The sequence below is a fragment of the Gadus morhua genome, chromosome 10 (assembly GCF_902167405.1).
Source record: "Gadus morhua chromosome 10, gadMor3.0, whole genome shotgun sequence".
Classification (NCBI taxonomy): domain Eukaryota; kingdom Metazoa; phylum Chordata; class Actinopteri; order Gadiformes; family Gadidae; genus Gadus; species Gadus morhua.
Window position 1 is genome coordinate 20,303,511 of NC_044057.1, and position 23,858 is coordinate 20,327,368.

The 23,858-nt window shown below is 44.9% G+C and overlaps 3 protein-coding genes across 6 annotated transcripts; all 3 read right to left on the minus strand.

Annotated features, from left to right (window-relative positions):
• Positions 1 to 314: 314 nt before the first annotated feature.
• sesn4 (sestrin 4) lies at positions 315 to 13,215 on the minus strand. Of its 3 annotated transcripts, XM_030369310.1 has the most exons (10): positions 13,017 to 13,215; positions 9,924 to 9,983; positions 6,597 to 6,794; positions 5,599 to 5,781; positions 4,273 to 4,509; positions 3,674 to 3,788; positions 3,065 to 3,192; positions 2,458 to 2,624; positions 1,769 to 1,913; positions 315 to 829 (listed from the first exon to the last, which is right to left on the minus strand). In XM_030369310.1, exons 1-10 carry the CDS (start codon positions 13,080 to 13,082, stop codon positions 740 to 742), a joined length of 1,389 nt encoding a protein of 462 aa, XP_030225170.1. In that variant the 5' UTR covers positions 13,083 to 13,215; the 3' UTR covers positions 315 to 739. The 3 variants fall into 3 exon arrangements, with proteins under 3 accessions (XP_030225170.1, XP_030225171.1, XP_030225172.1); XM_030369311.1 differs by lacking the exon at positions 9,924 to 9,983 and having other exon boundaries at positions 13,017 to 13,214; XM_030369312.1 differs by lacking the exons at positions 9,924 to 9,983; positions 13,017 to 13,215 and adding an exon at positions 8,914 to 9,161.
• Positions 13,216 to 14,193: 978 nt separating this feature from the next.
• On the minus strand, positions 14,194 to 19,801 carry LOC115552922 (UDP-N-acetylglucosamine transferase subunit ALG13 homolog). Of its 2 annotated transcripts, XM_030369313.1 has the most exons (8): positions 19,580 to 19,782; positions 18,611 to 19,085; positions 17,740 to 18,457; positions 17,551 to 17,637; positions 16,964 to 17,083; positions 16,672 to 16,740; positions 16,403 to 16,515; positions 14,194 to 16,073 (listed from the first exon to the last, which is right to left on the minus strand). In XM_030369313.1, the coding sequence occupies exons 3-8, from the start codon at positions 17,762 to 17,764 to the stop codon at positions 15,966 to 15,968; spliced, it is 522 nt and encodes a 173-aa protein (XP_030225173.1). In that variant the 5' UTR covers positions 17,765 to 18,457; positions 18,611 to 19,085; positions 19,580 to 19,782; the 3' UTR covers positions 14,194 to 15,965. The 2 variants fall into 2 exon arrangements, with proteins under 2 accessions (XP_030225173.1, XP_030225174.1); XM_030369314.1 differs by lacking the exons at positions 14,194 to 16,073; positions 16,403 to 16,515; positions 16,672 to 16,740; positions 16,964 to 17,083; positions 17,551 to 17,637 and having other exon boundaries at positions 17,807 to 18,457; positions 18,611 to 18,749; positions 18,923 to 19,085; positions 19,580 to 19,801.
• Positions 19,802 to 20,188: 387 nt separating this feature from the next.
• On the minus strand, positions 20,189 to 23,632 carry rap2c (RAP2C, member of RAS oncogene family). The gene is made up of 3 exons (XM_030368447.1): positions 22,811 to 23,632; positions 22,263 to 22,550; positions 20,189 to 21,513 (listed from the first exon to the last, which is right to left on the minus strand). Exons 1-2 carry the CDS (start codon positions 23,081 to 23,083, stop codon positions 22,272 to 22,274), a joined length of 552 nt encoding a protein of 183 aa, XP_030224307.1. The 5' UTR covers positions 23,084 to 23,632; the 3' UTR covers positions 20,189 to 21,513; positions 22,263 to 22,271.
• Between the last annotated feature and the right edge of the window lie 226 nt (positions 23,633 to 23,858).

Genomic DNA, 23,858 nt, shown 5'->3' on the forward strand with positions numbered 1-23,858 from the left:
AAAAAAAAGGGTATGAATATACCCATTGTGTACCACCTGCGACCCTGGCATGGATTGTCAACATAACCAACCAGGTCTCTGGACATTCATCGATTCATACAGAAAGTTGTGGACATTTTTGCTTAGTTATTTTCTTTTCAATTTGGAAAAAAAAAGAAAGTTCATAAAAAAGGGCTGATAGCCAAAGACAAGTGGCTATCGGCCATTGCTATAAATATAATTAAGCACACTTCGCTTTTTCGCTTTCACAAAGTTTCGAACACGAAGATATGAGTTAAAATGAAAACTACCATCCATTATAATTGCACATAACCTTTTTTTTTTTTTTTTTTTTCTGAGAACGGCGACATTTGAAAACGAGGGAGTTTGACGCGGTCCACAGCCGACTGCCCTCTACGGGACATCCCGTACCCATCGTTTTGGGAGGAGTGAGAGAGAGGGGCGGGCGGCTTAAGAACAATGTTCCGCTTTGCTTTGGCAAAAAAGTGGATGTGGTGGAGCTTTCCTGCTATTTTTTAAAAACAGCATTTAAACTGCAGGGCCCCAAAGGACCGCCCAGTCCGCAGGGGACAGTGACTTCACATACTTCAGTATCCTTCCCCTCTGCTCCTCAACCCCCCTGACGTTCTCTTCGAGACCTCCATGACCGCCGTCTCCTTCCTCCGTTCCTCCAAGGCTCTGGTCTCCACGTCTCTCTGCGCAGTGTGGCCGGTTCGACTCCCCGCCTGCCGGACTGCTCTTAGGCGATCATGTACTGAGTGATGGCTCTCAGCGCGTAGAGGAGCTCCGCCTGGAGCCGGGCCTCCATGATGAGCAGGTTCACATGTATCTGAGGACCAGGGACACAACCAGGACACCGTTATCATCACTATTATGATACCCATTATAGTGAACATGTATCTGAGGACCAGGTACACAACCAGGAAACTGTTATCATCACTATTATGATACCCATTATAGTGAACATGTATCTGAGGACCAGGGACACAACCAGGACACCGTTATCATCACTATTATGATACCCATTATAGTGAACATGTATCTGAGGACCAGGGACACAACCAGGAAACTGTTATCATCACTATTATTATACCCATTATAGTGAACATGTATCTGAGGACCAGGGACACAACCAGGAAACTGTTATCATCACTATTATTATACCCATTATAGTGAACATGTATCTGAGGACCAGGGACACAACCAGGAAACTGTTATCACTATTATTATACCCATTTGTGGAAAAAAAAACGTTTCCTCAACGCACATGGTTGTTGTTAAAAAGCATATTTTTACTTAAAACAAATAGCACAACCGTCGAGTCACTTGCACAACTCAAGCCTCCCTCCAGTCTAAAACTCTGGCCCTCTTAAGGAGCACCAGAATGGGTGTGGCTCAATTAGCCTATGAGCCACAACTGCAGACTATTACGGCTAACTGCCAGAATATGTGCATCTTTTAAAACATGGTTTAAAACAGTGAAGATTGCCATTCACATCTTCACACCATTATATTGAACATGTATCCGAGGACAGGAGACACAACCAGAAAACTATGATTATTATTATTATACCCATTATAGTGAACTTCTATCAGAGGATCAGAGATGGACCAGAATATGACTATTATTATCACCGTTATGATACCCATTATAGTGAACATGGATCTGAGGACCGGAGATGGACCAGAACTACCACCAATGTTATTATATGACTGTTTAGCACCCTCTTGTAGAGCTATTCGTGTGTGACGGGCGGGGGGCTCTTACTCGTTCAGAGGGTTTGAGGGGCGCCCAGGGCAGGGGGCACACGGGGTCCTTGGTGTCGTCGGGGAAACAGGCCACCGCCTTGATGTACAGCTGCATGTCGCTCTCCAGCAGCTGGTTCACCTCCCCGTAGTCATAGTCGTCATACCTGGGACACACACACACACACACACACACACACACACACACACACACACACACACACACACACACACACACACACACACACACACACACACACACACACACACACACACACACACACACACACACACACACAATTAGACTGAGGAATACGATTGGCTGATGCATGCCTCAAAGAGGAATAACAATTCACAGTGAAGTGGGTCTGGGTGTTCCAACTCCCAGCCAAAAAGGTACAGAGGTCTATTCCCAATGTTCAATGTCCACAGCCTAAAGGCTTAGTCATGGTTCAACATTAACGCAACGCAAGGGGGTTTAGAACCAAAACAGGTTCACGACTGTGACTTTTTCAACCGTGCTGCGGGCGACGTGCGATCATATCTAAGCGTTTACCTTTCGCCGGATGCCTGACCCCCTTCCTGCACCATAACGACATGCATCTGTATTCAGTAAGTCTCGTTGCGTCCCTACTACATGAATAGCCAGCAGTGATGAGGACTACATTGGTCACTGAGGGTAGCGGCGGCGGCGGCGGCGGCGGCGCTCACCGTATGCCCAGGACGCAGTGGATGTGGTTCCAGATGGCTCGCTTCAGGTCGGGGCTGTGAGAGGAGGGCAGGGCCGCAACGCTGCGGAACCGGTCGTCCAGCAGGTGGCCGATGTCCGAGTACAACCGGTTGACCAATGAGAAGCCGTGGTCCTCCCACGAGTAGTCCTGCAGAGAGGGGGGGGGGGGGGGGGGGGACCCCACAGCATTAAGGCCATCGTCCCGGAGACACTTTTCACCAACACACAGTGGAGGTAATACCCGACCAGAGCACTGCACTGGCCTCGTTAGGAACAGGCTGTATCTTATAAGATTAAGAATTTAACTAATGAGATCTGCCCAAAGGACGGAGCCTGTGTGATGACGCCTTTAAGCCACCGTAAAAAAAAAACACTGCTTAGAGTCGAATAGTTCTGGGAGTAGGAGGAGGAGGAGGGGGGGATTGGATGGGTGGACATATGACACCCGACCCATACATAGACACACACACACACACACACACACACAAACACACACACACACACATACTGACAACAGCAGCTGCCTGGCGGACGGCCACCAGCCCACGTGCTTACGTCCCCTACGTCCTCACGTCTGTACGTCCTCACCTGGACCCTGAACACCTGGAAGTGGTCCTCGTGGCGCCGGGTGAACTCCTGGTAGCAGAAGTCGGGGTCGCTGATGAAGCGCGAGGGCTCCGCCAGGTACACCGCCGCCTCCTCGTCCTCCTCCAGCTCTACAGACACACGGGCCCAGGGCAGGGGAGAGGGGCGGTGAAGACACGCGCAGGCTGGGGACAGACTGCCCTCAGGGCTGACCTACATCGAGGTGGGGAATGCATGCATAGTTCCCCAGCGTCTGTCTGTCTGTCTGTCTGTCTGTCTGTCTGTCTGTCTGTGTCTGTCTGTGTCTGTCTGTCTGTGTCTGTCTGTCTGTCTATGCGTGTGTATACATGTCTGGGTCTGAATGCATCTGGGGACGTATTTGATGGCTCTGCACGCATATGCACGTGCACATACAAATGTATTTATAATTTATCTATAGACGTGTTTATATTATGTTTGTTATTGAAAGTTTCAATTTCAGGATAAAACCCCTTGAGATGTACCATCTCGTTTTTCAAGGGGACAATTTCTGAATGTGTGCATACCAGTTTCAGAGAGATAGAGATATGTGAGAGAGGAGAGAGACAGGAGAGAGATAGAGAGTGTACGTACCCGTTTGTTGGATTGTGTGTGCATGCAGGAGGCGCTCCTCTCGTTTCTCCCGCTCCTCCTGAGACTTCTGAATCCTCTCCTTTAAAAACAACATCTCACAGCTTGAGTCCAGGGCCTGGGGTTTGGAGAGAGCGAGAGCGAGAGAGCGAGAGAGATGCAGAAAGAGGAAGAGAGACAAACGGGAAGAGGTATTCAGTAAAAATGCACACAAAATAAAACCTTGTTCTGCACCAGTCTTTCCTCTTTGAACCATCGTCCCAATCACTCTTATGTCTCACTTCTAAACAGAGTTTACAAACTGAGAGATGAAGTAGCAGGACCAAATTCATTCACATTTAAATTGCAGGCATTTAGCCGCTTTTGTCCAAGCGACAACGGTTCATCCACACATTCACACACGGACGGCGGAGTCAACCATGCAAGGCGACAGCCAGCTCGTCGGGGAGCAGTTAGGGCTAGGTGTCTTGCTCATGGACCCCTGGACACTCAGCTAGGAGGAGCTGGCGGTCGAACTAGCCACGCTGCCGGCTCTCAATCCAAAAGGCCACCGCGGACGAACACGACGCCCCGACCTCGCATGAAGGAAAAGTGGGGGTTACCCGTCGCTGTGTGGCGTCCGGCACGTTGGCGTTGCCGTTGGCGACGTCACAGGGGCAGGAGGCCGGCGGCGGCGGGGTGCCGTTGGGGGACTTGGGCAGCGGGGAGAGGTCGCACACGCCGCCATCGGCGGCCGAGCCGAACACGAAGCTGCAGAGGGAGTGGCAGTGGGCCAGCAGCACCACGGCCTGCACCAGCTCGGCCAGGGACCAGCACTGCTCGCCCGTCTTCAGCAGGGTCTGAGAGGGGGCGGCAGAGGGGGGGGGGGGGGGGGGGGGGGGGTCAACACCTGGACACTAGGGTTGCCGCGGTGTGGACATTTTCATACCGCTCGTGTATGCAACACCGGTATTACCGGTATTAACTTTGAAATATAGGTCAACCGCCATCTTCTTCGTCAACTCTCCTCTCACACTCGGTGACAGCGGCTGGCAGCGCGCCAATTCTCTGCGTCTTATAACGTTCTATATAATAGTATAATATAATTTTATATATCATAATATCACGGCCAAAAGCTCTGTGCGCCTCCGGATGGCCGTAGCGCGGGGGGGCTCGCGTAGGGATTGGGCTCCTTGGGGTTTGTTTACCGGCATTGCTATGGTTACCGGTCTTGTAAGGAAGCACGTCAATTCTCGGCGCGACAATTCTCCCGCACAGAGCAGAACTGTGGCCTATTCTACACATTTACATTTTCTTAATTATAATTATATTATTCATTTTTACAGAATTTGTTTTTTATTACAAAAAAAAAATGTAAAAAAAAAACGCGGTGTGCAACACCGAGTAAACGGTGTTGGCCTCAACACCGGTAACACCGGTAATACCGTATACCGCGGCAACCCTACTGGACACCAAGCTTGGAGGGGTCGGTGTGTCTGCTCACTGTACCGGGTACCTACAGACTCTGGTCTACAGGTCGCACTACTGAGGAACCAAAATATTGCCAGGTGGATTCCAGAATAAAGACCAGCTAGTAAAGTGATTAAAGCCATTATTAGCAATATTCCTGCATCACTGAACAAGTAATGAGATGAGAGGACAAATATGGACACATGTTGTTGGGGGGGGGGGAGATAATCATATTTTCATTCAGACATTCAAATAAGATGTAAAACGTAAAATACAAATGAGTGATCGGGTGGCTGTCTGTCTATGCGTGCGTTTCCATATCTGGATCTGGGAACATGTTCTATAGGTATGCATGGTTTTCAATTTCCATAGGTATCCATAGCGACTACTACGAAGCGCCCTGCCGTTCTCGGGCCGTGGCTTCCAGGATGTCAGCCAGGCGGGTTAAGACCCCATGGTGGGGGGAGGGGGGGCCGTACCTGGATGTGGGAGCAGGCGACGAGCCAGGGCTGGTGGGCCAGCACCTTGTTGATGTGGTCCAGCAGTCGGAGTTTGGGAGGCGCCGCCTCGAGGCCCTGTAGCCAGACCGGGTCCCCGCCCACCCGGAGGAAGTGGGCCGAGTGCAGGGACACCAGGTAGCTGCAGTGGTGCCGCGCTGCCGCCTGCCGAGGACAGAGAGCACCCGGTCAGGGGGGGAGAACCCGGTCAGGGGGGGAGAACCCGGTCAGGGGGGGAGAACCCGGTCAGGGGGGGAGAGAACCCGGTCAGGGGGGGAGAGAACCCGGTCAGGGGGGGAGAGAACCCGGTCAGGGGGAGGGAGAACCCGGTCAGGGGGAGGGAGAACCCGGTCAGGGGGGGGGGAGAACCCGGTCAGGGGGGGGGGAGAACCCGGTCAGGGGGGGGGAGAACCCGGTCAGGGGGGGGAGAACCCGGTCAGGGGGGGAGAACCCGGTCAGGGGGGGGGGGGGAGAACCCGGTCAGGGGGGGGGGGGAGAACCCGGTCAGGGGGAGAGAACCCGGTCAGGGGGAGAGAACCCGGTCAGGGGGAGAGAACCCGGTCAGGGGGAGAGAACCCGGTCTGGTTCACCCCTTTTTAACAGTCCATTACAAACTGTACGAAATCAATGACGTCACAGCCTCCTTCTAATTGGACCGTCATCATCGACGTCGTTGGACTTTTTAAACGACAGCAAAAAACACAAACGTGTGATCGACAGACGTGATGGACTCTGTATCGGTGACTCTATACTATCTACTATAAATATAGAATAATGTAAATATGCTAATTGTCATACGGCAGAACAAAATTAAAACAACGTCTAATTCTAAAACCAGTTCGAAATGAAAACCCTCAACACAGTCCACCCCCCCCCCCCCCCCCCCCCCCCCCCCCCCCCCCCCCCCACCCAACGCCATAACATGAACGACTACATCTCCACCCCCACCAACAGTGCGAGCGTGCATCAGCTCCACCCACCATGATGGCGATGTAGTGGCGGCAGGGCAGCGGCAGCGGGCCGTCCATGTGCAGGATGTAGTGCTGCGAGCGCAGGAAGCTCTCCAGGTACTGCGGGTGCGAGGCCATGTGGTGGGACACGGTGTCCACGCTGCCCCTGCTGATCAGAGCCTGCATGAACAGCAGGGAGGCCCGCTCCTTCTCTGTGTTCACCATCACCTGAGGGCCCCAGAGAGAGAGAGAGAGAGAGAGAGAGACAGAGACAGAGACAGAGACAGAGACAGAGAGAGAGAGAGAGAGAGAGAAAGAGAGAGAGAGAGAGAGAGACAGAGAGAGAGAGAGAGAGAGACAGAGAGACAGAGAGACAGAGAGAGAGAGCTCGTCAACATAGCAGTCGGTGGAAGATAAGTCTTGAATGCATAGCCTCGTGAAGCCAGCCTAAAGCTCCCAAGCTGTACTCGGTTTGGCCCCGAGCCAGCCGCCCCCACACACACACACACACACACACACACACACACCGTGGACGTGGCCAATATTAATAACAGAGCAAGGCCTGAAAAGATTCAGGAGAATCTTGTGGTGTCCGCAGGGGAAACCGACCTCAGTTCATTCAACGCGTTGGCACCCATGAACTATGGAAGCCATTTGACACCATGCGGCTAAAGTTCAGACCCGATTCAATACTGTGCACGTCCTCTCCTTAAAACGCCCCCATTGACTCCGGCGGAGGCGGTGTGCACTGAACAGAGGGGTCTCTCGCGTCTTCACTCCACCGTTGAGAGGTGGTGCTCGATACGCGGGAGAGGAGGGAGTGGAGCTGGAAGGAATGTCTCACATGATCCTATTACCCAGCTGGGGGGGGGGGGGGGGACACAGGCCTCGGCAGGAGGTCCTGCATGGCACCCCGGACCCGACTCACACTGGGTGCAGCAGGGAGTGACTAGCATGGGATGTATTTACCAGGGTTGCCCTTTAAGGGAGCATCCACCTTGTTGGTGCAATGAAAATCCGCTCTTGGTTTTCACCTGCACATGTAGTAAAAGGTTCATAAAATGTCCAGTTACTGCAGTTACATACTGCAGTCGTCATAACCAATAAGTTACAGCGTTTGCCACCGACCTCAAAGTTACTCACTGGTTCCTCCTTGTGGTGGGGAGGACCAGTAAGCGTAACACACACACACACACACACACACACACACACACACACACACACACACACACACACACACACACAGCCAACTGCGAAAGTTGACTCAAGTGTAAGTCCCATTATCATTGAAACACTTGTGATCAACAAGCAGATATGCAGACAGGAGAGAGAGATTTCTCTGTGTATAGCGGTGGCCAAAGAAAATATACATTCCCATTTCTTTCTCCCCGAGCAAAAACCACAGATTTTGGGTCATTTTGATTGCTCTTTGTTCTGCTTTCTGTGGGTAGCAGGGTTGGGAAATTCTGGCAGGGGGGATGCCAAATATTTTACAACCTAAAAATTGGAGTGCCGCAAAGAAAAAATAAATAAATAAAGAACTTTTGAGGTTCCTCATTTGAGAAGGGGATTTACATATAGAGAGGAACCGTGCAGCGGGGAGAAACAGAACAGAAAGGAGGAGGCCCCAAAGAGGGAGCCAGACCCCAGAGGGGAGGGGGGGGGGGGGGGAAGAGAGAGAGAGAGAGAGAGAGAGAGAGAGAGAGAGAGAGAGAGAGAGAGAGAGAGAGAGAGAGAGAGAGAGAGAGAGAGAGAGAGAGAGAGAGAGAGAGAGAGAGAGAGAGAGAGAGAGAGAGAGAGAGAGAGAGAGAGAGAGAGAGAGAGAGAGAGAGAGAGAGAGAGAGAGAGAGAGAGAGGCAGCAGGGGCCCCTCCGCGGAGCCCGGGGGCCAAGGGAAACAGAGACCCACGCAGAGAGGGAAGCCCGCCCGTCCACCCTTATAGACACAGCCATTTATGAGCCTTCTTCTCCTCACTCCGGCACACAGAGGCCCCTGGGAGGAGGAGCCGGAGAGCGGCAGGAGAAACACAGCCGGGGTCAACAAGGGGCCCCCGCCGGAACCAGGAACCAGGTTTCCCTTTAAGTGAAACCTGAGCGTCCAGGACGGGGCCCCCGTGGACGGCGAGCTGATGACCGGCACTTGGACCCTCTGTGCCTCTGGCAGGGCTTCTCTCTCTGTTGGCCGCGCACACTGCTATCTAGGTTTATTAAGCTGCCTCTCATTACCAACAGGGGGTCCTTATGTCCCAGACGGACATCCATATTTTGCTGGCATGACAAGGCAATACGGGGGGGTTATGGAGCCCTCTCTGAGGAGCAACGAGGCATCCAGCGCCATGTTTACTCACTCGGCCCGACTTAGCTTCCATGCGGTATGTCGTCCCTCGTGTCCTCACGCTGGCCGGGCCGCAGGGTCCACCCCCAGACCGAGGTGGTGGTACCCAGAACAGAATCGTGTACAAACAAACGCGACCATTGCACTACTTGGGGCTCAAAATGTCATTCCATTCCAAGGGTAGCTAAAACAACTTGGTGGTCAAGCATGTGTGTGTGTGAGAGAGGGGAGGCTCTGTATTTGAGTGACCCACTTTCACCCCCACCCCCCCCCCCCCCAAAGTATGGCAACTGCTCCGGATAGGGCGTATAGCACACAGGTGTACACCCCTTCACGCAAATAGTAGCCGCGGTTAGCCTAGCTGTCTTACAATTGTATTTTCAATAGTGAAATGAAAGATGACTAATTAAAGTGACATCTGTCGAGAAGCCAAAAGCCTGCCAATAACATTTACATTTAGGGAATTCAGCGGACACTTTCATCCAAAGCGAATTATAAGCAGTACATTTGTTAGAAGAAAGAGAAACAACAATATATATCGATGTTGTTATAGTAAAGATGTTCATAGAAACAAGTGCCAAGCACTTACAATTGCTAGGTTAACCCATTCCCTGTATATAACAAAAGGTATCTAGGATAAGAAGAACGACAATATAACATTCTGATAGAGAAAATAGGACATGGTTGTCAGTTAGTTTGGCTAAAACTGATCTTATTCCTTCGGAAATCCCCTGAGGTTCCAATCTCTACAGTACTATTGAGCCAGACCTACGGGAAGGTGATATCGTGTGGTGAGTCCAACTCAACAGATAATCCATGCTGGTCTGACAGTCATCCACAGATTCAGCTGTCTTTGACAGATTCCGAATCAGCTGTTCTGTTACTCAGCAACATAAAATCATATTCAAGCCCAACACTAACTTATTTTAATAATGCATATTGTTGGGAGTAAAGCTCAGGTAACAACAGTACTGTTGGAACCAATATAAAGAGAAAACTCATTCAAAATGGGAGATTACTTACAGTTGGTTGGGGAAGGGAAAAAAAGGTTTCCTGTAGCCGCGTGCCAGCCTGCAGGTTTGTCTAGACACGAGAACTGATGTCAAAATCCATAATCGAAACAGGAACTACAGTGAGATACAGCAGCCCTACCCCAGGAAATGACACCATTTCCCAGTCTTAATAATCTGCTGACAATTCACCATAACAGCTCACGTATGCGTCACACTGGATGGGTCATGCAAATCAATATCACAGATCCATGCATTTGCCTACTTGTGCCTGCAAAGATGATTCAAAATACTTTAAACCATCATCGATAATGAACAGCCTAAATTAAAAAAAAAAAAAAAAGGATTGATTTTACGACTGCAGTCCTTTAAACCAGAATTTTTTTTTTGTTTTAATCATGCCCAAAAAGGGAAGAGCAAAAAACGAAAACCACAGCAGAGTGATATAATGCAGCAACATAAACAGACCCATGTATCTGACCACAGGCCAACCACAGCCACAGCCCCGTCCGAAATAGTTGGTATGCCCCCAGACTAGATACCCTAGGTGTTGCCAGAGTGCAGCTGAGACAGAGTAGACAGCCTCCAATCAACACAGAAGGCAAGTGGCTTAAAGCAGCCTTCAGGGCATCTGGCCACAAGGTCCCGGTGGCTGGTAGCCAATGCACTTTCTAAAACAACATACTATCAGTAGCCATGACACCACCTTGCACAGGTGTTTTTTCAGGACAATACTCCTTTGTACTGCATGTGCAAATAGTCCCTTTAGCATACAGCTATCATGGGTCATAGGGAGACCAATGGACACATATTACGTGATGCACATTAAAAATTCATGTAGCCAAAGCAGAATAGGAAAAGTCTAATTGTGTGCAGGTTTGAAATTGATTAAAATAAAACATAAAACTCTGGCTGAGGCCTTGAGTTTCCTAGGTGGCATCATTTGAGATTCAAAACAAGGCATACACAGAGCAACAAGGTCATTTGTATTTAGATCTAGGAAAATGAACAGAACAACAAAAAGAGGCTTCACCGAGCGGGTGGTATACACAAGTGAAAACTGGGCTTTGTTAACGTGCATGTGCACACCCAAAACGGAAAAGATACCCACACTACAGCACTAGGATCAAAAATAGAGAACAAAGAATGGAAAAATGATGCCAGTAGTCTTTCAAGGGTGAATGTGTCAGCTGTGAGGGGAGGGGGGGGGGGGGGGGGGGGGGGGGGAGTGGAGGGAGTAAGGGGCTGGAAGGGGGTGTGTCAGGGGCTGCAGGCAGGCGGCGGTGCTGGTGGTGGGGAGGGGGAGGCTTTGGGGGGGGCTGCAGATAAAAGCGAAGGATATTCAATCTGCATTCCGAATGAGCCTGAAGTGGGCTTATCATGTGCCTGAGACCTAGCGGCTGTAGTCTGAACCATTGCATCCGTCTATAACATGGCCTGCTCTTTCTGGGCCCCGTAACCCAAACTAAAAGATACAAATGCAAAACAACCCGCTGCAGAATCAAGACCTCCATAACCGCCCTCCCGTCCTTCTCCTCCTATCCAAAAGAGAAATGGGGGAGGGCTTATGGCTTCTTGGTAGGACAACAGACACTACCAAGACAAACAAGTCGCTATGGCTAACATGATCCAGCTACCGAGGCAATCCCACATGCATGCATGAATCACACACAAAGCAGGCCGAGCAGGAAGAAAAAGGGCCATAATGAGATGTGCGCACATTGGACTTTGTATGTGTTGTTCCACCAGAGGAATGCTAAATTCATAATTTTTTGTAAGAGAGGTAGGGTTTGTGGAAATTAACAGTACACGTGTATGTCCATGCAGATTATGTTAAAAAGGACCTGCTCAGTGATATTCATTTTTGCACCTGGACAAATGCTCCATTTTAGCCTGACTGTCTCATGTAGGCCAGCCTAATGCAAGAATCCATGTTGTACGGTCTATGCTAATCAGATACAGGCATGCAATCAAGACATCAAGACATATTTGTATGCATGGCTGTTCAAATTATTTTTTCTTGTTGATCAATTTCTAGATTCTTAGCTGCAGCAAACATGCCTTTGATTGTACTTGGAACGGCGCCCCCTGTCTATTGCAAAAAACATAGCACTGCCGAAGAGAAAAACAAGTTTGATTGGCAGTCCAATGCACCCAACATAACAGCACAATAGAATCTTTTAGATAGAAGGAAATGGTGAAGGGATGCTTCGAACGTTTGCCTCTCTATTAGTTTTGTTAGCTCTTGGTCATAAATATCCCAGAGGAATATCATCTAGCCAGGAAAACCCGCATTAATTCGTAGTTATGTTACATGATAGACTTTTCTTTCCCTGCTCAAATCTAGGGATGATGTCATTACTTCTTGTGTTTTCAAGCATTGAGAATGTAACATTGACTGTGAATAATAGATTCCTACCAGTTGTATTCTAACAACATACACATTAGTTATCAGAGACACAATAAAAAGATGCACAATTTATTTTGATGCAAAACATCATTGAACCATGCACAAGTGTGCTCATTCAAAGATCGGTTAGAAAACCGCAAATGCAGATAAACTGCATTTCAGTGAGACTGCAAGTGAAGATATTTTGCCAGATCAAACCTGGCAGAATTCATACATGGTTTAAATGTTGCTTGTACCGATTTGGACTCAAATGACAAAATCACTTGAGTAATTTGCAAACATTGGGCTTTCTAGGCATTTTTGTAGTCGTACACAATTACAATTGATCTATTTCTCCGGTATATTGAAAATAAATGTTGGATATAACAATAAGTCCGATAACCCGTAAGCTAAGTGAGGATGGATAGGTGAAAAGTTTCTGTAGGCTAGGCTTGTTCACTTGCTACTGCAAACCCTGGTAGCTAGCATTATATTTTAAAAGTTAAAACAAAGGGGATCGTCGCTTTTTCATATTTTATTAGACAACGAAAACAATAGCCTACGACAACGAAAAGGCTTAGATGATGGTATTGTAGTGCAAAGGAAACATTTGCCAAAGTAAATGAATGAACGCCAGTATAGACCTCTATTGTAGCGACTAGCCTTAGCTACTACTAGCACCATTATGTTGAAGTCATTTAACTCGGGCAAGTGTACCTGTTTTTGAACTCGCTGGCCCTGGCTTCTGAGGGGGTACTCCATTTTATTCGCACAGATGATCATTTTCCAAAAAGTGTTCTAGTTCATGGATGCGGCTCTGTCTTTCTTGGACTCTCCCAAGCAGGCTAACAAAAGACAGTTCCCTCTCGCTGAGAACTTGTCTGTGCATCTACTAGTGGAGGCAGAAAACCTTCCCAGCCGTGCTGACAGCTCCAGTAACAGTGTGACCAATCACAATGCAGGAGGCGGAGCTACTTGACAGCTCCAGTAACAGTAAGACCAATCAGAGCACAGGAGGCGGAAGCAACTTGACAGAGGGTTATCTAAATGCTAATGAACATGCAAACAACAGACCCAAGTACAGAACCAAAGCAAGTAAACACCGTCGCCAACAGGCTTCAGATTAGGGAGATTCTGAAGGATAGCCTTATTATGAAAGTTGAGAAGTGGTTTAATGTAGGATTAGTTCCCCTTTTGAAGGTCAGCTATAGGCCTAATATATTTCAGGTGGTTGCCTACCATAACAGACTTATATTAACTTAATCATAGGGACATGAGGAGGTCATATTGATCAAAAGCAACTACTAAGGCAGTTGGAGCCCAGTATACAGTTGACAGAATTGTGAATACACTAATGGATGCCATTGGAAAATCAATCAAATGTGGAAAAGAAGAACCAGGTAGTTCTGGTGAAAAAACAAAAGTCGCTTAAGATTAAAATATGGCACCAGAAAGTGATCGCAGTATGTCTCTCATCATGGGATGTCTATTGTCTACCACTGTCCCTTTAGCCGGGATAGAGTTTGGGCTTTACTTAACCTCGGCCCTTAGCTACAATTGTTCTTAGACATTTATTTGTGTTTGTTTGTTTTGCCTTATTTTATTTTTTCTGTAAAGCACTTTGTAACTGTTTAGAAAAGCGCCGTATAAATAACGATTATTGTTATTATTATTATACTTAGGTAGTTGTTACTTTTCAATAGTCCAGCACACTTCTTGCTGCAATGAAAATGACTATGGCTACCTCAGAATGTTGACCTCAGACAAAATGGCCCTCGTCTAATTTAACTAAATGTAGGCTACTAAACTTGTCCTGCTATCTTGTTGTATGAACTCAGTGGATGAGGGGATGCATGTTACAAATGCATGGTTGAAATGAATCACAAGGTGGAGATCACAGAAAAGCCGTTTTTAAATAGGATTTTGCAGCCATTCGCCTGTTTGATTCAGTTATTTGTATTTGCAAAACATCTCATAACTTCTAAGAAAAAAAATCTTCTACACAGCTTAAAACCTTTGTTTAAAAGAGATTTTTGTAGGTCTAAATATCACATTAATCTAACTGTAACCCATTGCTCATCCATTGAAAGATATAATACAAACACTCATTTCCATGGTCGGATTTACCAGACAGACACACTCTAGTGTGATAATCAAAGTTGCACAATTCCAGTTCCCAGAACCATCTTTTGTTAGATTTACACACAGACATGTCCCGACAAGCAGGACTGGTCAAGATTACCTCACACCAGGGTTCATTTCCCCTTAACTTGTTTAAAACATCAACCACTTGTCTTAAACATCAACCACTATTTGGAAGGAAATTAGCTAATCTAATGTAATTCTACTGATGTATCAACAGTGCAACCATGTGAATATATAGCAATATTCACATGGTTGGACTGTCAATATTTACATTAGGAAATTACCTAATACAGGGTTTGCTTAAGAGAATATGTAACCGTATAAATATAATTCAATTATTTTTAGAATTAGAATTATGAGACCATTTCAGGCATCATGTCTGGTTTGGTAGCATTATGTTCAATTTAGAATAATTAAGCACGCAGACGCTAACTATATCTTGATTTAAAAGGCATAAAGGGGTAATATTGTATATCTTCTTTAATAACAGGAAATTTGGCTACAATTTGTGTTTCTACTGCTATCACATGGTATTAAGTTGTGCTTTTACAAAACATTTTGGTCTAAATGTTGTGACGTTGAAAAGCAACATCACAAAACAAAATATTAACGGCCAAATATTATCCAACAGACAATGATTTAAACTAATATAAGCACACTTATTTATATGCAAATAAAAAAATAAAAATTGAACTTCTTAAACAGGACAGCATTACAAAAAGGCTAATCTATCTTCTATGCTAATCTGGTACATGTTGAAGCTTTTATTAACAGTTATATTGCGGCACTGGCAGGCATGATCGTTGACATATTGTTTGTGGAATAGCCTTAGTAAATGAACCTAACTGATACCATCTGAACAGGAAGCTACGCCAAAGGCAGAAGTAGAATAAAATAGGTCAAATTGTGTGCTGCTTCTTATTTGGTTTAAATGCGCACAACTAACAGTACGTGTCGATGATTTGGGATTTAATATTTAATGCCTATATATAGTGTCTATTTTAAACAGTTTAACCAGTTAGCTGGAGCGGTTGTAGAGTAGGCAACAGAGGAGCCTAGATCCACTGAAATTATGAAAAATGGCTACACTAAGACAGAAGTAACTCTAATGCACGAAAGATTTTGAAGGCTGCTTCTCCCACACAACATTAAATAGATCTATGATGGGAGAAGATGTAGGCTATTCAAATAAGAATAAATTATACAAATGTACTCTTATCTTACTAGAACAATACACATTATACATTGTAATATAGACGCTATTTCAATATTTGGATAGTATCTCCTTCCTGTAACACAAGTAAATCCTTTCAGGTCATGTAAATTATTTAAAGAAATGTCCAAACTTTTTCAATCAGGGAGGGGATATTAACTTTGATACAAGAACTGCAGCGATTACATGGATTGTTTTCAATTTGATGTCAGACCTCGGTAAGCACAGGTATGCTTATAACCTTAATACAAAGTTGGATCATACTGGTGCAATGGTATACCAAAGGAGAACAGACCTCAGCCCTGCTGTCACACCAGCGGTAAACAGGATCCATATGTTCTCACTTTGGTTTTCTTCGTTTTTTGGCGCTGAGTTTCAGGGGCGTGGATCTGCTTTCGACTCCGACCTTTAGTTCGCTGCATATGAGAGGATGAGGATAACCTTTGATATTAAGATGTAGGTACGACTTGATATTACACAATACAGCATGCATCAATACCAACAAATAAACAAACACATTATATCAGGGTTCTATACACTAAGAAACCGGTATTCCCACAATCACAATATATCACAGTTCTGTAACAACAACAAAACAAACAGACACAAACACACTATAGCAAGTTATAGAGCAAAAATAAAACAGATATGTGCTCAAAAACAGTATATCAGGTTTATGTCCAAACAAACGCTCACAAAGTAGCAAGGTTTTATACCAACATCAAAAGATAGAAGACAAGCTCACAGAATGGGTGGACGGGGCCACAGGGGGCATCTTTGTGGCTCTGTGGGCCAACTGAGAAGACAGCTCTTGTTGGCGTCGCTTTTCTAGTCTGGTAGCATGAGACTGCAATTTATCTGAAACACACACGCATACGAATAGGCATACAACCAAACGCAAGCACAGACACACATTTTAAAAGAAATTCCTAAATACACAGGCAAAATACCCTACTCACACCCAGTGGCTATGATTTTGAATAAATGGTGTGTTGAACTGTTGAAAATAGTTACCGAGGAGATCATGGTCTGGATTGTCCAACAATGGGAGGATGGAAACATAGGCCCCATCCTTTGGGCTTCCTGATGAGAAAAACTATATAACCATTACATTGTTTTCAATCTTAAAAATCTATTTATCGTTGGCGGATACGTGGCTTTACTGTTCTGTATATATCGTATACTGAGATATGAAATTGGCTTGAGGTCATGGTTACCTTGTCATATCACATTATCTGTGAAAATGAATTCAAGTTCCTGTTAATCAGTTTGACCATTTCTGGTCAGTTCTTTTGAAAAAGCTCACGTTTGACAATGCAGGAAATGAAGAAGCATCTGGCAGGAAGTAATCTGTTCGCATACTCATGGTGTTGGGAAAGAAAGAGCAGTTTCAGTCCGCCTTGATCATCACACAAATCAACCAGTCCTGAAAACACACAAAAATGCACAACCTGGCAGACAAATAGTGTGTGCGTCAGAGTGATGTTTTTGGACCACATCACTTTATCAGTACACTACCACTACGTCTGAATAGTTAACAGAGTGGTTATTTTATTAATTTTGTAATTACTCAGAGGACAGATGCTTGAGGTAACAGGACACCTTTGGATAAGCTGTGTAAGATATTGAATGTCTGCTTTCAGTGATCCATTGCATGAGTCCAACATTTGCTAATGAGCATTACATGATGACCAAACCAAGATATCAAACATGAAATCATAACGAGAAGGATTCTAATCTCATAATTTATAACTCACTACACCAATTTATGCATTTTATAATATTGTAATAGTGAAAACGTTTTTTCAGATTCAGTGGTTTTAATGGGATCCAGTTTTCATAATTAATTATCTTTTAATAGTCAGAACTGCATCCCTCTGCACCCTCTCCCACCTGCATCAGGAATGTGAAGTTTAGTCCTCAGGTACTGCAGAAGCACATCCACCCGACAGCTGGTGTTGACGAGAAACTGCTGGTCATCTGAGCCAGAGCAATACAATACGCAGATATAATCAAGAAGTCTGTTGAACTAAAAAAAAACGTTATTTATAACAGCACATTTGTAAGAAGCTTGTGGCTTACCTCCGTGTTTAATATGTACGAACATCACTCTTGAAGTTTTAAAACAAATTAGAAAATAAAAATATCGTATGAGGAGAGAATTCTTTCTTTATTAAATCCAGTCAAGAGAAGGGAGCCTGCTCAGTGGTTTTCAACGACTGATTGGCTATCTAGTCCTCTGCTCATTGGGTTGGACAAACCCAAAGAGGTGTTGGTTTTCATCACAGAGGATAACTCTTCCCTGGATTGTCTCCGTTTAGACTCAGGTGACCCATGGCTGAATCATTCAAGTCTTTTAATACAAAATTAAATAAAAATACAAAACCTGAAAACCGTGAGAGTGAAACTTAATATAACAACTATCAAGATGACCATCTACTTCATGTTTTAACATATAAAGTAATAATTAAATGAAATGATGAATAATGATAAATGTAAAATATACAATTATGTACAATATACAATCTTATACAACCTTTTGCATGAATAATAGTCAATGGTACCCCATTTCTGACCTTACAAAAGCGAAAGAAAATCAACAAATCTATTGGACAATCTCAGCAATAATGTATGAGCAAGTACTATTAAATATATATGGTTACAGATTGATTTACTCAACAGACAAATTCACTGTACGCCAAGGGCTATATCCAGAAAGTTCGCAAAATGCGTTGTCTGTGCAGGTGGGAAAGGCACCAGTACAGACAGGTCCATTGTTCTCAGGGTGTCCGTAAGGGAACTGAAAGAGAGAGGAAATACTGTCATTGCCTTCACCTCTTCTTAGACATAGGCCAGGGACAAAAAATATAGGTTACGTATTTAAACAATTGCTTTTCTGGTAGATTCTTCAACTCTGGCAGGTAAAAAGACAGACTTGTAAACCAGAACAGACCTGCAGGTGCAGTAGAGCAGGTGAGACTCTTTATGGAGCTGTCGAGCTAGCTCCTGCTGATGGTTGTCCATCAGCTTGTTGTTGACAACCACCAGAAGAGGCTTGCGCGCTCCCAGAGCCTCCAGACAGCTCCCAGCCCCTGGGGTGCAGAGGGCAGAGTGTAGCTCATGTTGACGAACCGACCTCCAATTATTGAGCGACATCAACCCAAGAATGACTAAATAAACACGATTCTACTTTCTTTTTCATATTTAGTTAATCAGTGACTAGGGGGTGCCGAATGATTATGCGGCCCTTGGTTGATAAACACACCTGCGTGGCTGATGACAAGGTCAGCACGAGCGATGTCTTCAGAAATTGAGTCTTTGAAACGGAAGGCCTCCAGTGTGAGATCTAGACCACTCTCTGGACCAGGAAGGACAGAGCCTCTTCCCACCTGTAGAACCAAACGCTCAAAACCACGAGCCTTTAGTGCCTGTGGGAAATTAATAAGGGCATAAATGTATGATGAATGAATCAATGTTGACAGTTAAATGATTAGGTGAGGGCAAGACATTTTAGTTATTGGAACTGTCCATTTAAGAAACTAAGGAAACGGAAACACTCATTAAACCTTGGACATACATATAGAAAAGTATCCATTGGGACAATAAACTGGAAACTAAGATACGTAACGTCCTGGAAACATGACTCATTTTATTACTCATTTAGTATACGGTTTTCTTTTCCAAAGCGAGGAAGTGGCTGATTCGTCTTTCCTCAGGGCTGCCTGCAGTAGTAGCCACTAGCCACATTATTCTACTCTTTTCCATAGTTTGAATTCGTGGATTCAGTTTCTCACGTAATTTATTGGAATGGTTAGCACAAGGTTAATTATAACATAATGGACACCTCGTCGGGCATTATCCCTTACATATTGTATGGCGGTCACTCATTTCTGATAACACTTTAAAACAGCGTACTACTCACCTTAACAGCTTCAGGAGTCTTTATCGTTAGAATGAGCTCATCGAAACTTGTGGTACCCACAGTAACAAATACGGTCTTCATTGTTGTCAACTTTACGATGAAAACAATACCATGAATTTGGTGTGTGTACGTGTGTACAGGCTTTGAACAAATCGCTACCTTCCTCCTTGTTCGGTCAGATGTCGGCCGTCTGAATAACGGACCACACTGCCACCTAGCGGATTGGAGCTGGTACCGCTACAAACTACATTTATTATACCATAAATATATATATTTTAATGTACTTGTAATTTGCCTATTAAGAGATGTTGGTTAAAATAATCCGTTTTTTTGTGTTTAAAAAAAAATGCTAAACAATTGTACTGAGAAGCAGTGGTTCAGTAGAGTTCAATCTATATAAGATGAAGATGGTAGCTATTGGTTTAGTCCAAATAAACAATAGAAAATACATTATTGGCATTGAATAAATGTGTAATGGTAACTCCAAATATGTAACATTTTAATGAGAATGTAAGAAAATGAAACACAAATACGTAGTTCCTGATACTGATCAGGTACCCTGACCTACCCAGTCAGGTATAGCTATAAAGAAACACACGGAGGCGGGAATGAAACAGAAAGTTTTTAAGGCTCTGTTAAATTCTCAGTTTCAAAAACAATAGACTATATCTCGAAGTCACAAAAGCAGAAAAAAAACTAGTAGGCCTCTAATTTGAAATGTTAAAAATTGGCTAGCGATGTCATTAGTTTGTAATAAATAGATAAAGAAAATAAAAAATAAAGCAACGTACATCATGATCAGTTACAGGGACTGGAATATAAGCTAAACCACAATGGAGTCACCAAGAACTGTCATCTCTAGAGGTCAAAGTAAATCCATTTTGTCCAAAAGAGGGACTTTGTTTTTGTGAGCTAACTTTGGTTATCATTACTAGGGAAACCCCCCTCCCTCAGAATTAACCAGCCCTCCTTATCATAAATGGCGAACAGCACCAGTTATTTTGACCCTTAGTGACAGTGCTTGCACACATCATGGTTGGTTTTTATTCAAGCTCCTGAAAGTCCATTGGCTCATTTTTGTAATGTGTAATTGTTTTTTTTAAAACTGCTCATTGTCACCATACATACTTCCATATGTGCTTGGCTATCAACAGATACACGTAGTAGATACTAAATCGCGAACCCGATCGACCACCGCAACTGGATAAAGAAAAGGGTAGCAGTTAAAAACCAAGATAGAATAATAAAACCACATTCAAGTAGAGAACATTGTTAGCTTCCACAACACCGCAATTTCTGTGCTACAAGCAGGATTTTATAACTTGAAAATAGACAGCAAAGTGAGCCATAACGACTATGTATAGTACGGGACATTATTTGCTTGTGGATTAGTCATAAGGTCAGGGAAGTATGCATGCTTAAAAGTAAAGTTTGTTTCGTTATAGTAAAATACTGATTTGAGATTCAAAACTTTTATACAAGTTAAAATATCAACGATATAATGATTAAGCAGCTTTGAAAAAGAGCTGCGGTAAAACAACAACTCCTGTTTTGTTTTTTTAAACCACAGGAATACACCCAACTCAAAAGACATCAGAGAATAAAAGTCCCATATGGCCGCTTGAACCTGCCGCCTTCCAGCTTGAAGTTGACGGCTGTGGCTGTAGCTGTAAGCTGTGTGTCGGGTTTGCAACAAAGGCCATGGAGTTTCCACACAGACCGTGTTTCTGGAGTCACAATAGTAAAAATAGAGAAGGCCCCGGAGGAACGCTTCTCCTTTGAGGAGGTTCACGGCGGAAAAGTCACAAACCGGTCGTTCAGTAGGAACACTGCCAGCGGCAGGAAGTCAACAACAGGGCTAAACTCAACTTGGCCCCTGGATCATGGGTCATCCAAACAGGAAATGGCTGCTCCAACCTCAGTAAATGATGCCTCTATAAAAAGGAAAAAAACAACGAGAACAAGAAGAAAGGACAAATTTGGTTTAATAAGGGGAGACTCAAATGACAAATGACAATGTTCATTGTCATCCGGAATTACCAGTTATGAAACTGGCAAGTACAGATTTGTTTTTCCTTTTCTACTGGCTGGATCTCAGGTAGCTTGGTTTATTTGGCTCTTCCTGAGCTACAGTGGTTTTTATCCCCTTTCCCACCACTCTAGCACCTCTCTGTTGTAGGCCCTTCTTCATGCAGCATTCCTCTGATGATCGTATGATAACAGTCTAAACCAACAGCTCTGCCAGAGGACAACACCCACTCATCCTTCTCACTTCCAACTGCTGAGATCTCAACCGATTTTCACAAGCTTGAACTCTACACTACCCAGTACAATGTGCGTCACAGAGGAATAGATGTGACATTATATAATACTAAATGATATATTCGAGAGAGGCTATGTTAAAGTGCTCTTGTGTAAAGCTTGATGAAGAATCGAAATACTGATATTTGACGGCACGTTGCTGAAATTGTACAGCATCCCCTCCCGCGTTGGTAGACTGAATGGGTCTGATCAAGTTCAACTTGTTCCTGTCTAGCTCGACTTGTGGAGAATGGTTTTAACACTCCCTGGGTTAGGGGTTAGATTCCCACTTGGGCCACCCATACAAGGAATGTATGCAATTTGGATAATATGTACATTACATATTACAATGAACTGGATGAGAGACTAGTTTGGTACATACCTGTTGTGCTCACTGTATAACGCATGCAGTGCAGCACTGTTCCTGTTTCTCTGGCAATGTAGAATAGTTCATCTGTCGCACGATCTCAGCAAACAGCTCGTCCACCATGGTCTTGCTCTTGGCTGAGGTTTCGATGAAGGGACACCCCCACTCCTGGGCCAGGGCACGGCCATCGGACCCAGCCACCTCGCGCTCAGACTCCAGGTCCACTTTGTTACCAACCAGGATCAATGGTACTTTCTCAAACCGTTTCACACGAACTATTTGGTCCCTCATCGGTCTGATATCCTATAAGACAGAAGAGCATGTGCAATTCTTAGTATGACGGATAAGCTGCCCTACAAAAAAAAAACATTTTGTGTGAGATTATAACAGTTAAATGTAAATAAACTAAGTATCATCAAGTTCTGCAAACGGCAGTGTAGCATATATGGATAGTTATCCAAAACATCTCAACAAATAATCATATCATACCAGTGCACCAGTTGACCAGCAAGTGGAGTGTGATCTACGCTAGTCAATAATCATCAACAATAAGCATGAGATACCTGGAATGACTGCTGATTGACCAGGCTGTAGACAAGTATGAACCCCTGTCCATTCTTGATGTAGAGATCCCTCATGGACGCGAACTGTTCCGTGCCTGCTGTGTCGAGGATTTCCAGCACAGAGGGCGACGAATCCACCTCGATCTCTTTCCGATAGAAGTCTTCGATCGTCGGGTCATATTTTTCGATGAAAGTGCCGGTGACAAACTGTACAGTCAGCGCAGACTTGCCCACGCCACCGCTCCCCAACACAACAACTTTGTATTCCTTCATTGGGGTTCTCGACTTTGACCCAAGCTATTTTACAAGCTAACGAGTTAGCACGACCGCTATAGCTGTTGTGACAACATTTATCACAACTAAGACGAGCCAAAGATGTACCCAACAAGCGACTGAAGCTAATGGGTTTACCGGGCCTCGTATATGAACCGAAGCCCGACTCCCGCATCCAACAATACGACAAAGCGAGCTTCGCGTTAGTTGGCTTGCAAAGTTGTTGATCACCGCTCACGTTAGCCACTAATGTTAGCTAATGCGGTTTTCACACTGCTCCATACTGGCTATGAGAGAGAAGCCTCCGCAAGCTAACCAGAACAAGAAATGCAGTACAATCCTTTATATTTGTCCGTGTGGCTAGTAGCTTACCAGCAAGTCAAATAAGCACCAAGTTAAATCTTACCGATGTATCTCTAATTCTAGATCGCATGTCAAGCTGCTGTGTGTGTACACGCATACACACGCACACACACACGCACACACACAAGAACTAACCTGCTAGTGTCGCAAAACGCACTGCTGTGACGGCCAGGGCCCGCTGGGGCTGGTACTACTGGTCCAAAAAGTCGCTTTCCTGAATATCCGGTTAATGATTGCGCCACAAATTCAAAGAGACACAGCGACTAATGATTATTTATACACAGAGAGAAACCGATGCAACTTTATAGTCACATAATCTCAACCCCCCGCCCCTAGACAGACCGAGACACACCAAAAAAATGTGATTACTAAAGGGATGTATGCATTGATTTATACTATCGAACTTCCATAA